The sequence below is a fragment of the Girardinichthys multiradiatus genome, chromosome 21, assembly GCF_021462225.1.
Source record: "Girardinichthys multiradiatus isolate DD_20200921_A chromosome 21, DD_fGirMul_XY1, whole genome shotgun sequence".
Lineage (NCBI taxonomy): Eukaryota > Metazoa > Chordata > Actinopteri > Cyprinodontiformes > Goodeidae > Girardinichthys > Girardinichthys multiradiatus.
Window position 1 is genome coordinate 20,437,844 of NC_061813.1, and position 17,161 is coordinate 20,455,004.

A 17,161-nucleotide genomic window follows, 5' to 3' on the forward strand; every position below is an offset into this window, starting at 1 on the left:
TATTTTTAGGGGAATCTAATCTGGATGTATATTTAGATGCGCAGAAAGGCACATCCAAAACAGCTTAAAAGCTTGGGATTTCTCCCACCCTAGAGCAAAATATCTTTAACTACAAGAACTGAAGTCCAGTTGTTTTATTTTTTAACCTTTTTTGGATTTACCCTGTCTTGGATGACCAAGGATCTTCATCAGCACAAATGATTTTCTTTACTGGAGTGGTGGCCTAATGGTTAGAGCATGGCATTTGCCTCCCAGTGAGGCAAGTATTTAAGGTGCTGCCCTAAAACACATCCAAAGGTGTGCCTCCATTTAAGTGAAATGTTGTGATTTATCCTCAGAGGCTTAATAAGCCTTGTCATCATCATCTGGGTTTTCCCAATTTGTTTAAAGGCACAGAAATAAGTGTAGATAAATTTATGAATTCTGAAGAAAAATAAATCTCTAACTATAATTGCATTTAGAAAATCTAAATAATTCTGGTAATCCTAATTGACTTAAAACAGAAAATGTTTAGTCTGATTTAAAGTCAGACACTGAGAAAAGAGGGTTATGAGTCTTTCGAACAGTTTATGTAAACATCAGGTTTCAACTGTACATGTAAACATGTACATATGAGGTTTGCAGGAAGATAGGAGTTGAAAAACTGGAGGTCATTTTCAATTATGAAATGGGAAAAAAGGGGTATGACTAAATCAGTTCACTTAAAAACCACAAATCATTGTAACAGATGACATGTGTCATCACAGACTGGTTGCAGATTATTATCTTCCTGAAAGATCAGAGTCTGTTCTTTCCTGTACAGCTTCAGAGCTGGTGGTAAAACAAAAATTATGTCTTTACGACAGCTCATACAACATAGCACACATGGCCTAAATTTGGTATGGCTTCGTCAAAGTGCCTTTAATTCTCTCAATCAATCATGAAATCAGTGAATAGACAAATAAGACAAACTATTCATTTCTCAACAGAGGTTTTAAATGTAGCACAGACATGTTTTTGGATTGTGAGAGAATGCTGGAATACATATAAAAAAATTATCAGAAATATGAGAATCCGTAGGCAACAGTTATTGGACCGAACCAGGACTCAGAAAAAGTCCATGGATGCCAGGGAACAGGTACTAAAAGTATTAGCTGCAGTCCGTCCACTTAATAAATGAAAGTTCATACATCCATATAACACCTACGCTTATTAAATGAATTAAAATGAATATATAATTCATACCTACAACACAGGTGCATTTATTGCTTGTTGATCTTACGTCATATTGTTTTGTTATCTTGCTAACTGTATTATATGGCTAGTTCTGCTATGATGATTTATGATATTTGTGGATCCAAGACTCTAATAAATAATACCCTCTATTCTGTCTAGACTCGGTATTTGTGTATTTACCATGCCGATGCAAATCGTTTAATTTTGAAGGTCTGATCATCGAGCATCCGGGCCCGTGGTGACGTTTTGAGAAGCACGTACTTCCACCTCCGACTCAACCGCACTTGGCGGGGGAGGCGCCGGCTGATGCTGTGCGGTGATTGGCTGAAAACTGAGAAGTGGCCAGCAGCTTCAATTTAATTGGTTGAAGGAATGCCAGTCAATATCATTCATATTCACTTGTTTATTTTTCCAAGTCGTAGATGGACAGAACACCTTTATGGTATGTTTAAATTTCTTCTTAAGAGGTAATGAAACTATTCTAAGGGGCCATGTTTAAAAACCGGTATCCGAGTCGTGCTTCAGCGCCCCGGAACACAGAGACGTCCTCCAGTTCGTGGTCTCTACTTCCCTCTAGTGGCAGAATGATATATAGCGTTAATTACTTACAGTATTAATTACAGTCTTTCAGCATCTGGCATTTATATTTAAGTTTGTTTTCCAAGACCCAGGTCCAGTTGTAACAGGACAGCTTAATAGGTTTTTATGATAGTGCACAAAATGTAAATGATAAAAAATGGTAAAGCCGTTTTATTTGTGATTCACATAAAAAGAAAATAAAGAAGTTATGGAAATATGAATGTAATTACACACAAACGGAATTCCAGCATTTCAACAGAGGCAATTAAAGTAGTTAATTCAGTGAATTATTACAGCAATTGATGTCCAATTCCATGTGAAGCAATCAAAAAAAATCCTGCACATGTCGAAGTGGAAACATTTCATACAATATGTAAAAAAAAAACAACATGCAACTTTATGCACCTCACAAAATAATTGTTAAAATTTTTATGTTTTATATATTTCGTGTATTTTTTGGTTCACTCAATTTAGAGTTGGTAGAACTAAACCAGGCAACTCAGTTTTACCTAGTAAAGACAAGCAAGACATATATATATATATATATATATATATATATATATATATATATATATATATGTATATATGTATATATGTATATATATGCACCTGAGAGATACCAAGTCCTATACCCTTTAGTTTCTACACAGTAAGAACTAAAACCAGCACACAAACAAAACAAGGAAAAAAAAATCCTATACGAAAATACAAGCGTCTTTATTGACAATGGCATTTGTTAGCCTGTCTTCAAAGTTCTCCTCCAACAAATCTTTGGCTTCTGTTTTCCAGCTTGTTTCATCATTCATTTTAAAAAGCTGTTAAAGGTTTCAAGAGGCACAGTCTCAAACTGACATGAAAGAGGTAAATTACCTAATCGAATACATTGATCACATCCGGGTACACACTTCCTGGGAGTTTAAATTGCTGCAAAGTGAAGGTCCCTTTTTTGAAAAAAAAAAAAAAAACAACAACATTTATAACCACACAAGTATAACATAACAGCGGGGGAAATATACAGTTAATCAGTGAACATACTGTCAGAGAATAGTTCTTTCTCAGAAATATACTTTAAACTTGATCCATAGTCAATGTAAGAATCTGCAAATATTAGCAGCGAAAAGTACAGATCAATGACATCTTCCCTGAAGAACTACTCATTCAGCTGTGATGCACAGTGGTGGAGGTGTAATAGTCTGGGCTTCACTGTCCAAAGTACCGGGCAGCTTGAAGTTACCCAATTAACTTTACACTCTACATCCTTTAAAAGCATGCCTGGGAAGAAAGCCCGAATAGTTAAACTGAACTCTGAGCAGGTAATTCAAAAGAAAAATGATTGGATTTGGATCTTTGTTCAGAAACTGGTATTGCTACCATCTTGGTGGTCTCAGTGTCACCCGGTTCTTCTTCGGGCAGAGGTTCATACTGTCGTCGATACAGCAGCCGGGTGACCAGAGTAATGATGAACATCTCAAGGATAAGGAGCTGCTGACTGAGCACTGTGGAGACAGAGATGTCCACACAAGAGGAGAAATCAAAGTTTGCACAAAGAATCGTCACGGTTATGACTTGCTTGAGGTTCTACGTTGGACAGAAACAGACTTTTATATGTAAGGCTATGTCACAGTTCATGTCAGTCCTGTTTGGCCTAATCTGATTCATTCATTTATTAGACAGTGGCTCTCAAAACTCCTGTTAAACACCGCTGTTAAAATGAACGAATGAATAACCAAACTCCTCCCAGGCCCAAGTTTTTGCCTCTGCCACAGCCCGGGCCGCAGTCTCACAGTACCCGTCAGCCGCCTCAGGAGTCCCATAAGCCAACCACAGCCGATAGGATTCCTTCTTTAGCTTGACAGCATCCCTAATTGCCGTTGTCCACCACCGGCTTCGGGGATTGCCACCACTACAGGCACCGCAGACCTTACGGCCGAAGGCATGGGCGGCAGCATCAACAATAGACGCAGAGAACATGGTCCACTTGGACTGTATGTCTCCAACCTGCCCCGGGATCTGGTCCAAGGTTTCCCGGTTGTGGGAGTTGAATCAAACCAATATGTTATGTAGAAAATGTAAAATCTAAAAAAATCATTAGTTTGTTGCATAAGTGCACATACACCACTAAATGAAAACTTTGTACCTTTTTGGTTTAATTTCCCTCCTGCTTTATTTCATATCAAGACTGAGAATACTATACATCAGAAGGGAAATTAGTTACATTTTCTTGACATTTGCTCGCTTTCATCCTTCAGCTGAAGCAACAGTTTGCATAGGTGTTACAGGGGACTGAAATGATGTCATTGTACAAAACATATTGACATTTGAAGCTTTCCTTCAAAATTTATAGAAAGACAAGACAACAGCCTGTTGGGAGGGTTGGTCCCAAACAGCCGACGGCAGCACCGATTTGCTGCAGGAAATCCCAACAAGTACTGGTTGGATTCTACATGTGACAACAATTTCCTGAGCTCTCCATATGCTGGCTCTAAGTGAGGGAGATTTCAAGAGAGGAGCCTTTAATTCCAAATATCCGATTGGCTAAAATCTCCGAAAACCTTGTGGGAAAATGTGTAATTAAAAAGATGCGTCAGGCACAAAAATAACAGTGGGCATGCACAAGAGACCACCATAACCACAGTGAAACACAGTAGCGGAAGCGACATGCTCTGGGGTCAGGTAAAAGTGGTCGAAGGTATAAGCAGTTACAAATAGTGGTACGTTTTGACACGAAATGTTTAAATCTGTCCCAAAAAGGAGAAGCTAAGTTCAAGCATACCTCCAACAATAGAATAGCTTTACTGAGAGAAAAGGTAAAGCTTTGAAATGGACCAGCTAGAGTTCAGGACAGCAGGCAGATATTGCCAATGAAGATGTCATGTCATGCTGATAGACTCCTACTAAAGCAAACTGAATGATCAAATCCAATGAAAAGATGCCTCAACAAAGCTAGTTTAAGAAAGCAGACATATTTCTAACCAGTGTATTACAGCTTTTTGATTTTTCAACCCCTCCCCCTCACTCCATAACATTTTTTATTCCTTTATTTTTTCAGATTAATTGTACAACATATTCGGTACAGAACAATGGGAACGTATAGAAATTATGTATGACAATCATGTAACCTAGCTTTTTAACAGGGAGATTATTTAAAGGAAACCTACAAATATTATCTCATTTTTCAGCACTAAATCATGATTTTTTTTTTAATCTAAAATAAAATAAATTGTGGTTCCTTTGTGCTAACAAATTGTGATTGGAAACAGGTTATATATCAAAATTACTGTCATTCCTGTGATGCATATGTTATACATGGTCTCTATTGTTTGTTATCCTTTTAAACTTACCATTTTGGCACTGACAAAAGCAGATTTAAAACATATTGATCTACTTGGGATGCCTCACATTAAACAAAACAAAACAGCTTCTAGGTTTCTTTTTGGAAGAGCATCAGAACGTAAAGACGTTTTTATTGTGGTCTCTAAATTTATCGGCTTGATAAATTACAACCTTTTTGCCCAGCTTTTTAACAGCAGACAAGTTGGCTGGCTCTGGCATTAACGAAATCCACCAATGTCTGGGCACAGAGGCTGAAGATGAAAACCTGGTTTACCGGTAAAAGAGCCCAAACAAACAGACGGTGGCAGTGGTGCAGTTGGTAGCACTGTTGCCTTGCAGCAAGAAGGTCCTGGGTTCAATTCCCAACCTGGGGTCTTTCTGCATGGAGTTTGCATGCTATCCCCGTGGGTTCTCACCGGGTACTCCGGCTTCCTCCCACAGTCCAAAGACATGCCTGTTAGGTTAATTGGTCAATCTAAATTGCCCTTAGGTGTATGAATGAGTGTTTGTGTATTGCCCTGTGATGGACTGTCAACCTGTCCAGGTTGTACCCTGCCTCTTGCCCATAGACTGCTGGAGATAGGCACCAGCTCCCCTGTGACCCACTATGGAATAAGCAGTAGAAAATGACTGACTAAACAGATGAATTGTGTTGTGACTCACTGTATCCTCTGGCTGGAGCTGAGAAACGTGGAGAGCAGACGATAATTCCATTCATGGCCAAGGTGTTGATTATAGCTGTTTGCAGCTGGCTCAGGATCAGCACCAACTACCAACACCAACACATGGATACTGTTAATGTCTGACGACCTCAGTGCTGGGGAACTGTACTGTGTGCCATTTTGGGACCTTACCTGGTACATGGCGTACTTGGGGATGATCTTACGTGTTCGTAAGGTGGTCTTCAGGTGCATGAAAATGATGGTTACAGGCCACAGAGCAATGATTGTCGAGATGCCAACAAACAAGTTGATCCATATTGCTACTCCGGTAGCGCTGATCTAAAAAGGGATTACACAGCTGAAAAATAATTATAAGCAATAACCTATTATAATAACCCAGTAGACTTTTTTTCACCCTCAACACTGATTGGAAAACAAAATGACAGCTCAATAAAGTATCAAGAAACTGCACATAATGCTTGGATCTTTGTTACAATTTAACAACAGGCTAAATGTTATCATTAAGCTTAATAAATGTTATTCAGTGTAAAAGATCTAACATCCTTTCATGTTTAAGCATGACAATAGTTTGGGTCCCATTGTCAAAACGTCTGGATCTCTAAAAAACCCAAAAAGTCTTCAGCGTTTAAGGTAACAACATAAACTTAGGACAAAAAAAGGAAATTTGTGTTTGGATGGTTGTGTCTTTATTGCAGCAGCACCTCTTGGCAATACATCTTACACTGCTGGAAAGCCTGTTTATTCCCCCTTAAATGGTACCATATTTGTAAACAAAAGGTATCTGTGGGTAGCGCAGCAGAGCTGAGAATGTGAGTTGTGCACATAAAACTCCTCTCTGCCAAACAGTGGAGGCAGTGTGACGTGGGGCGGCATCGCCCTCACTGGAAAAACAAGGCTCGACAACATTAGAGGCCATCTCAATGCAACGGGACAGAGATCTGTTTCTGCAACCAGCGACAATCCTTTATCTTCACTGTTAGGAACCTGCTTCTATCTTTCAAGATGCTTTTATTAGGTGCTACCTATGGGAGCTCTGACTAGCTCCACCTCGGAGAGCGGAGAGGATGCAATGGCCTGCCTGCAGTTCGGACCTCAAACCCACTGATCATCTTGTTCATGATGTTCTTTCCAGAGTGACCAACGCCACCACACTAGTTGAGGAACAGGATGCCATCCCACAGCGGTGTGTGATCAAGCCTGTGACCAGCTTGAGGAGCTGGTGTCAGGCTGTTGTTGTTGTGTACTGTTATCCAATGCAGTACAGAGGACTCCGGTGTTAAATAAGTTATTAAATGACCAATATGTCTTGTTTTTTTTTTTTTTTCAACCTTCAATCATCCAAGAAACACAAAATGAGAGTCAATAGCAGAATAAACTGTATTGGTTGTTCATGTGCAGAAGCTGCAATCCAGAGATGCCTTTTACTTTAAAAATGTTGAACCATTTAAAGGGAAATAAACAAACGGTTTATTGCTGAAAAGCATCAAACCAGAAATAAACCAACAGAATTCCTTTCTTTTTGGTTCAAAGGTCATTCAAAAAAAAAAAGCAAGAGGTACAATACAGAAAAAGTCTCAAAACTGATTCAGCTCTTTATGGTTATCGATTGAGACATTTGTAGGAAAGGGAAGGTGATTAACGGTTGAAAAATTAAGAAATAGCATTTCTCCTCGAGAACCAGCGGACTCCTATAAGCAGCTGCTATATATTAATCATCAAGTATCAAAAAGAAAAAAAAAACATTTTATGTGAGATTTACCAGAAAGAAATTACAAAAAAATATAACAAAACAGGATGACCTCTCAGGGTCCAAACTGTATGGTCGAAGGAAAACAAGAGCATTTTTAGGACAAGAATCAATTCTGTTAAACAAGAGGCAGGAGCAACTCTTCTGTTGAAGCCTCAGCACAGCAGTGGAAAAGGGAATAAGATTTATTTAAATGAGGGATGCAAACAGCATCTTCAAGGTGGATTTATTTAATCTCATGTAAATATTTCAAAACAGCTAAGTATCCAATAATTCTGAAGATCTAAATGTTTTTCAAGAAAAGAAGAAAAACTAAGATTTCTTCTTCCAAAAGCAAAGAACCGTGTCATTGTTTGCTTCCCTGTTTTGGACTTAGGATAATATTTATTTGTTCTCTAGTAACAGAAATTGAAACCATGACAGGTGGTGCGTTAACCCATACAAAAGCATGTTTTGAGGACAAAGTAAAGATGGGATTGAATTAATTAATTATAAACACAAGGTAGCACATAACTGTAAAATGGAAGGAATTCATTTATTCGTTTTTAAGGTTTTGTTTTGCACAAATCAAAATCTGAAAAGCCTGCTGTGCGTTGTTTTTGAGCATTTAAAAGAAAGGCATCCCGTTTGCTCGTTTTGGTCAAGATTGAAAACAATACTAAAAAATGTGTTTATTCTCAGCAACAGGATTTGTGTCACTTTCTTTGAAGTAGTTTCCTGTATGAAATAATTACTCAATTAAGGCAGATTTGGGTGCACTAAACTCTGCTTCTAAATAAGCCACTTCATAGATGGGTTCCTATTTACTTCATTATAAGTAAAAATCATGGTTTGTAATTCAATTCAATTCAATTCAAAGATACTTTATTGATCCCCGAGGGGAAAGACCAATACTTTGTGTTGTTCTTAACATTTTGCATTGTATGAGGATTTTTTAATTTATAAGGAATAACTTTGCCCTTATTAAAAATAAAACCTCTCCATCTATATCAACCATCTTTACTGGCGAGCCAAATCTGTATCATTCTTGAAATCCAATTGGGGGCCGGAACAAAATCAGTCCCTGATTGTGGCCCCTGATCACACTTTGAACACTCCTGCTCTACAGGAAAGGTGGAAAGTTGCACATTTTGAAGTCCTATAGCTTCCTATCAGCTGTGGCTGTCCTCTTTCCATGCTTCCAGAAAGACCAGGTTTGTTGAGTGCACGACTAATAGTTTTATACAGATTATCCCAACTGAGAGGTGGATCTCTGCTCATCGTCCAGAGTTACCCTGGACCTCTTGGCTCCTTCTCTGATTAATGTTCTCCTTTTCCCATCTGTCAGTTTAAGTGGACGACCATGGTAGATTTGCAGTTGTGCTAGAACAGTTTTGCATGACAGATTGAACAGTGCTCTAATAGATGATGGAAGTATGCAAAGGTTATTTCCATGTCACAATTCTACATTGTGTTGGTTTTTTACAAGAAATGCCAATAAAACACACTGAGGTTAGTGTTTGCAAAGTGACAAACTGATAACATTCACAGGGTAGGAATACTTTTGTGAGGTGCTGCACGTAGACACTAAACTGTTTTAAAACTCATTAATCAGCAATAAATGAATAAATATCTATAGGTTGCATATGTGTGGGGAAAAATAACTGGCGACATAAAGGGTGTTTATTTGCCCATCCCTGTGACTTACATCTTGCAAGTTGAAATTGTTGTTGGTCCACAGGATAACGGAAAGGAGGGTGAAAATAAGCTTCAGGAGGGCAAACTGGAAGGAACCGAGCTTGAGCAGGAAAAGCGTGCGCCTGTAGGTTGAACAGAGGAAATAAATTTATAGCCACTTTGAATGATACTAATTCTCGTAGACAAGATGTTACGACTAGTCCATTGTTGACTCCCCAGTTGTCGTGGGAATATCCTGAATCTGACCTTAAGGGTTGGTTTTTAGTATCAAAACAGACAGAGGAAGGGCAAAATTTTATTGGAGGTTTATTGCAGTCAAGATCTGAACATACCTAGGGAACGATGACAGTGCCAGGGGCCTCTGAGGGAATGTATGATGTCTTATAAAAAGATCAGCCAAGAAGTAGCTGAGCATGCCTCGACATGATCATTATCATCAGTATCACTGTGTGTGAGGTGGTAGTCTAAGATGTTCTGTTTTCCACATATTAGAAGTGTTTGACATTAGCTCCGTCTCTGTCTAACAACTGCATGCGAGATACTTTGTTAATAAATAACAGAGCTTTACCAAAAACTATCAGACCGACAAATACTGACAGCAACCAGAAAGAGGAGTGAGGGGACCATGACACCATGCTGCATACATGCATCGAGAAGAAGTGAATGACCAGGAGTTTGCTCAACCTGCGTTCTTAGAAATGCTGCTTTCCTCCTGTTTGAGTCCAATACAAACAGGACACAGGTACACAGGCAGGTTTTGTTCAAACAGGCTAAAAATGACTTCAAAGCTTACTGACATGACTGGCTCTGTCAGTGACTCTGAGCTGCATCTGTACATGATCAACATTGCAAAACCAATTGTTACATCATATCTGCATTCAAATGTGAGACAAAGCCGGTTTTCCTCTTCCAATCCTTACAGCACAACACACCACACACAAACATTCAGATGTCAGACGGGAAATCTCGCTAACCCTCTTGAACTCAAACGTGAGTTCAGAGTAATTATTCTCCGTGTTTCTGTTACCTTGCTTTCTGATTGGCTACATGTCACATTCAACAGGCTGTGTCCTTGGTTTTTTTCTTAGGGAACAGCACACAAGGTAGGATATCGGGCCACGACAATACAACATGTTGAATATCCGTGATTTGAGGTTGGAGCGGTCCTGACGTCCTTCTGAGCAGACTAGATCACTCCTAACACACCACACACAGCAGGAATATCTCATAAGATTATCTTAAGTCATCATGATGATCGCGGCATGTCTGAAGGGGAAGATCAGGTCAAAGAAAAATCCTGCCATGTGAACCAGGCATAGGTCGATGCTTTGAAGAACCACCTTTAGTTGCAAAAATGTTTGCTGTGGCTCGTGGTCCAAACAGGACTTTGACTCCTTTGAACAATAGTTTTCTTCTATAATTTTTTTGACCATGAAGTCAGATTTGTAGAGAGCACAACTAACTGTTATGGAAACAGATGCTCCCACCTGAGATGTGGATCTCTGCAGCTCCTCCAGAGATAACATGGCTCTCTTGCCCGCTTCTCTACTTAATACTTTTCTTTGACCAGCCTGTCAGTTCAGGTGGACTTGTAGATTTGCCATACTGTTTCCATGTTTTATGATGATGGAGCTCCATGAGATGTACAAAGCTTAGATTATTGAATTATAATCTAACCCGGCTTTAAGCGTCTCTGAAACCTTATCCCTGACCTGTCCACTGTGTTCCTTGGTGTTCATGATGCTGTTTGTCCGCTAATGTTCTCCAACAAAACTCTGAAGCCTTCACAGAACAGCTGATTTTGTACTGTGAATAAATCACTCACAAATGAACTCCGTTTAGGTGACCTCTGAAGGCAACTGGTTGCAAAGGGTTTTATTTAGGGGTATCAAAGTAAAGGGGACTGAATACAAATGCACTCTATATTTTTTAGATTTTTATTTGTGAAAGATTTTTAACCATGTATCATTTTATGGTAGCAACATGAGGCGTGGTAAACACTTAACAGCTACAGCACAGCTCTGTTTCATTGTGTGCAGCAAACTCCTTTTCTGACCTCCCTCAATCTTAGACATCCTAATTGGTAAAACATGTCCACTTTAAATCCTATCCTGATGAATTCTAAACATTTCACAGAATCTTTCAAAAGTTGCTGTGATTACTTTTCCTTTTTTTTAAGCTTAGAGGTTTTTGACCAAGGTCCAAGAAGAAACCAAGCCAGAAAGATCTTAACACACTCTCAAGCATGAATAAAATCTCAAAGACCAAACAACACTTCCAAATCTCTTTACTCCCTAATGAGACCATGATAGAAATGATCTGATTCAGTTCCCGTCTGATAAAAAAAAAAAACCCACATCTTTATTTTGCCAGGAATATAAAGAGACTGCCTACAAACAACATGCCTCACATGTCAAACCTTAAGATACGCTTTTGGTTCCTCTGAGGTTCTCCTCGTTCTTCAGGACTACAAAAAAGCAGCCCTTGAGTTAGTAAAAAAACACTGATCAGCAGTGATTGTGTGTCACTGGGGAGTTTACCGTGTGACGGCCACATGTGGGAGACAGGGGCAGCAACAGCAGCAGGGCCCCGTACTGATCTTCAGTTTGTGTTTGTTGGCCCACTTCAGGAAGACCTCATCCCCTCCAGTCTCCTCCAGCATCATAATCAGGAACTTAAACACCACAATGGCAAAATAGCTATGGGGACAGAAGAGCAACAGAGACCAATAAACTGAACAAAGGTGGGTGAAACAGAATCAGGAAAGAAAAAAAAGCCTATAAGAAAATGAGTGCATGTTGCACAACAGCACTGCTGTTTTCTATAAAATGTTCCTAGGAAGTATGAGGCTTGAGTTCCCCTTTGATCCATGAGCAGCGGGAATGCAAGGGTATAACTCACAGCACACAACAAGAGAATAAGGTAAGGAAAAGGGGAAAAAAAAAACCTACGTGGCCGAGGTCATATCTGTAATCATCACGGCTTTGGGGATCCACATTCCTATGCAGGACATGGTGCCAATCACCTGGAAAAACCAGGGAGAAAAAAGGGATTACTAATCATGTAACCCGAAAGAAGAATGAAGTATTCATGACCCTTAAGCTTTTTCACACTTTGTCACATTCTAACAACAAATAGTTGATTTTCAAAGGATTTTATGTAATAGACCAATCCAAATTCTTGAAAAATTGTTAAGTTCAAGCCTTGCCCTGCCCTGGCTGAGAAAAAAAGTATTCCCACAGCATGATGCTGCCACCACAATGTCTCACTCTGGTAATAGCATGTGAATGTTTTCACATTTATACTGGTATTAACACACAGTGTTAATGTGTGTAATTACAATGGACTTGATTTAGGGGTATCAGAGTAAAAGGGGCTGAAGCTAAATACATTGCCACCTTTTTCAGATTTAAATTTATATAAACAATCTTGAAAACCAAGTTTAATTTTCTTTCTACTTCATTCTCAAGTGGTTTTGGTCAGCCACATACAATCCATATAAAGCCCAGGTAAGTTTGTTGTTCTAATAAGATAAAACGTGACAGATTGAAAGCAGTCTGAATACTTTTCAAGGCTCTTTAGACCATGTGTATGTAACTTTACCGGAGCTGCCCCGTTCACCCAGATGATTACACTCTTCTTTTTGGCGGGAACCTTCTTGTAAATGTACACACACTCCTCAATGAACACCAGCATGGAAACCGTAGCCATGAAGGTGAGGACAGAATACAAGATAATGCCAAAGATGTCCAAATCTGAAAGAAAAGGAGCAAAATTTGATAATAAAAGACCTATTTTACATTTGATTGGGGAAAACCAAGACTGCAAGACTTTTTTTCAGATTTTGTTAAGACGTTTAATGTTCATACTCGCTTTTTCAGGCTGGATGAAAAACAGCTTAGAAGTCAAAAGTAGATTGAGTCTTTTCAAGTTTTAAGAAGCAAAATTAGTGAATCATTGCTGCATTAATGCATTTACCTCTAAAGTACCAAATAAAAAAAAATTATAAACTTTGCTCGTTTTTGCTTTGTTGGTGTAAAAACGTATATAGACAGTTCAGAGAGAATTTGGAAGGAATGAACCAAACTAGAGACCTCTCAGGATTTCTCTATTTTTTAACATGTTTGCTATACAGTTAAAACCAAGGCAACACTCAAAATCCCAATAATGGAAAAAGTTTGCAGATGTGGCAGGATGTTGCTGATGGCATGACAATACAGTTGATTAGGATGGAGGTGGATGTTGCCCTTACGGCACTGACGAGAAATGATTTCTTTCCAGAGAAAGGAAAAATACAAAACAAAGACTAGAAGGAAAGGCAGTAAATAGCTGAAGCTCTATAGCCTTAGCTGAATCTATTCTTGTAATATGCGTCATTTAATGTCAGGAATTCAGAGTCATTAGTGGTGATCAGACTGAAACAAACCCCCACAACAGTTGTTCCTGTTTTGCTCAGGCTTCTCTGTTACGGTAATATAATCTAATGTCTAAGAGATGTGCGTAACACATTGAGCTTACAGCTGGACATTTCTGTGGAACAAATACAGGTATTTGTATTTGTTTAGTGAAAATTACCTCATCAAGATTTGAACTGGGGCTGCAGTGTAACCAGTAGTTAGCACTGTTGGCCCACAGCATAAAGGTCCAGGGCTCATCTCTTACCTGTGGCCTTTCTGTGTGGAGTTTGAATGTTCCCCCATGCAGCTATGGGCTTTTACCTGCTATTCCAGCTTGCTCCAGCAGTGCAAAGACACACGTTACACTGCATTTCCAAAGTTCACACCCCTCAAACTTTTGCAGGTTTTGTCACGCTGCAATCATAATAACAATAACTCCACTTTAAACTCCCCTACAGCTTTATCCCTGAACCTGAAATATGTGTTTCTTGATCCTAACGATGCTGTTTGTTCACTATACTTCACTAAAGCTCAACCTTTTAATTTGGGGTATCATAGAGGGGGCAGAATACAAATGAATGCCACAGTTTACAAATTTGTTTTTAAAAATTTGTAATGTATCATTTTCCTCCCACTTCACAATTACATACTACTTTGTAGTTGGTCTATCAAATAATATTTCTATTGAATAAGTTTGTGGTTGTAACTTGACAAAAGTCAAAAATCAACTGATTTAATACTTGAGCTCACTCTGGATTAGTCTAAGGATGATCCAGTTTTATCCTCAACCGTGGGATTTCCCTGAAATGTTGATTTTGAAATATAACCTTAATGTCTTGTTTCAAAGGCAGAATGTGCTCTGTCGCTGAATGTTTGGTAAAAATATCATATTTCACATTCATGAACATGACTAAAAGAACATTCACCATAGATCGCTTGTTGAAGATTTCATTGCATCAACATTTTTATTTTATCAAATGATCAATTATCATTTTCTTTCTTGTTTTGAAAGCTAAAGCTTGCAAAAAGCTCCACCTTCATTTCTAACCTACACACAATGCTCTTTCTGGCAAAAGCTGTGTTTTTTCTAAAAAAAAAATACAAGTCTGCTAAAATACCTTCTGTAAAGGAAAAAAGTGAAATCATATTTAAACTAGAAAAATTGCTGTTTCTGTGAAACCGCACGTGAGAATGCATTCTGCAGAATGATCGAAGCAGAAGATGCTGAAAAGATTTGAAAAAGTAATAAGCGATAATTAGCTGAAGAACACATGAAATAGAAGGAGGCAGAAAGAAGAGAAACAGGATTAAAAAGAAGCAGAAAATGTGAAAGCTGAATGAAGGAAGCAGAACATGCCAAAGAAATTTGAAAAAGACTGGATGTGATCCTTAGGATCGCAGGCAGGTTGCGGTTCCTGGACTCAGGGGTGAAATGTGATAAATCTTGGAGAAAATTGTTCGCTCGGATCTGGCGAAAGACCAGGAATTTGGCTGTTTGGATTTGCCTTTGAGAAGCACCAGCAAGACTCTCAAGGCTGACGGAGAATTAAGAGTCAGCCTAACCCAAATAATGATTGTTTTTCTGAATCTGGCTCCCCTGCACGACCTTGATGGCTGGCTATCTACAACCTCTCCTGGAAGTTATGTAAACATGACGCTCTGCTCCCTCTGCCCCCTCTGCCCCCTCCCTTCCCTGAGAACATCTGTGGACCTGCTCAGAACTTTGTGACCGGTTGATGAACATTCCAACGAACCATCAAGGACAATGGCCTCTGTGACAGTGCTTCATGGACTTACTTGCACACACACACATGCTCAAGATAAACATATGCACCCCCTCACACCACCTTCACCGTTCCCGGCATGATGTTGTTTTGTCAACTGTTGCTTCTTTGTGCTGAGGTTTTTTGCAATCTCAAACTGTATCCTGCTAAGGATAAAGTGTGAAACATGATTTTTTTTCCCTCTACTTTCCTAATGTGGCCTCTTTTCTCTTCTAGCAAGGGCAGCGCCTGTGAGTGGGCAGCAAAGCCTCGGTGACCCGTCCCCCCATTGTCTTGTGTCATGATGTCTGTCTGGATGGGTTGTACTGGAATTCTAATTTCCCCTCGGGGATCAATAAAGTATCTTTGAATTGAATTGAATTGAATTGAAGAAGAGAAACAGGATTAAAAAGAAGCAGAAAATGTGAAAGCTGAATGAAGGAAGCAGAACCTGCCAAAGAAATTTGAAAAAGTAAAAATTTGAAAAAATGACCAACAATTAGCTGAAGAATACATTTTTGTTGAAAATATAATATTAAAGGCACATTAGGTGAAAAGAAAGGGAAAAATTGAGAAAAACAAAAATACCTGAACATGCTCTCGAACAACGTCTATTAACTCGGAAAATATAAGGGCTATCAATGTGATTTATTCAAAAGGTATCCAAATATTTTTTGGACCGCAGGTATCAGCAGAGATTGGTGAACAATCCTGGAGAATTTCGTGTATCTACATAAATCCGTGTTGGAGATGTGACAGTGTAGAAAAGTGGATAATTTTGAATCTTTTCAATTTTAAGTGATTTTGGGAAGGACAGATTTGGTACCTTGAAACAAACCTTTTTTATGACAAAACGATAAAAGGTATCAAAATAATTCCTTCACTGTGAGCGCCAGCAAGGTCTGAAGATGACTTGGTGCAAAGCTCAAGTCTCTAACTTGAACGGTTTAGGAGAGGCGGCGATTCAAAAACATGTGAGTTTAAGGATTTTTTGCTCTGATTTTTTCTGAAATTCCTATAAGTTTCCCATTCAGGGTGTGTTGACTTTGCGTTGCTCCCGGACGTGTTGCGTTTTCCACGACACTGATGTCGAACTATTTGAAACTCCAGTGGGGAAAACCTGGTGGTGCAGATCATTCATCTGCACAGTGAGCTCAATTTGTGCTACAGAACCAGGTCCAGTCTACTTACTTCGGATGACCTCGATAGCGAACGGAGGTTCGTTCTCACACCGGTCAGCGGTCCGGTTGGATCCATTACTCATGCTGGATGATGGTTGGTTGGATTCCCTCAAAAATGCGAGCCGACTTTCTGCGCTCCTGCCTCACATCCGCAGACAGCTCGGTGCGTAAGAGTTGGTGGATGCGACCCCTCTCCTCTCCAGAAACCAAAGAGTTTGCGTTCAAAGATGATTCTGCTTCACTCTGCAGCCCGTTCAGAGAAACTTAACTGCAATGATTGGACCCGCCCCCATCTCTTGTGTCATTAGATGGTGACAGGGCTAGTGATTTGTCGTGTCATTTCTGAGCCAAAAAAAAAATATATAGCAGTCAGGTTTTTCCTTTTATGCAACAGAAAAATTGTGAGAATTTGCCAGTTTTAGGCCTTTCTGTTGATAATTTATACTAACCTATATTAATATTTCTATTATTTTCATCTGCTTTGTTAGCATTCATCTGTTCATTAGTAAATCTATCCATTTTCTCATTTAAATAAACAGTTTTGGTACCGTCAAAACAAAAACTCAACATGTCTGTAGCCTACTTA

The 17,161-nt window shown here is 39.1% G+C and overlaps 1 protein-coding gene across 3 annotated transcripts; it reads right to left on the reverse strand.

The window, feature by feature from the left end:
- Positions 1–1,603: 1,603 nt before the first annotated feature.
- On the reverse strand, positions 1,604–16,816 carry slc51a (solute carrier family 51 subunit alpha). 3 transcript variants are annotated; one of them, XM_047350335.1, is made up of 10 exons: positions 16,586–16,816; positions 12,838–12,989; positions 12,186–12,259; positions 11,775–11,933; positions 9,245–9,356; positions 5,982–6,128; positions 5,791–5,896; positions 3,166–3,290; positions 2,665–2,735; positions 1,604–1,788 (listed from the first exon to the last, which is right to left on the reverse strand). In XM_047350335.1, exons 1-9 carry the CDS (start codon positions 16,656–16,658, stop codon positions 2,682–2,684), a joined length of 1,002 nt encoding a protein of 333 aa, XP_047206291.1. In that variant the 5' UTR covers positions 16,659–16,816; the 3' UTR covers positions 1,604–1,788; positions 2,665–2,681. The 3 variants fall into 3 exon arrangements, with proteins under 3 accessions (XP_047206291.1, XP_047206290.1, XP_047206289.1); XM_047350334.1 differs by lacking the exon at positions 1,604–1,788 and having other exon boundaries at positions 1,948–2,735; XM_047350333.1 differs by lacking the exon at positions 1,604–1,788 and having other exon boundaries at positions 1,948–3,290; positions 16,586–16,815.
- Between the last annotated feature and the right edge of the window lie 345 nt (positions 16,817–17,161).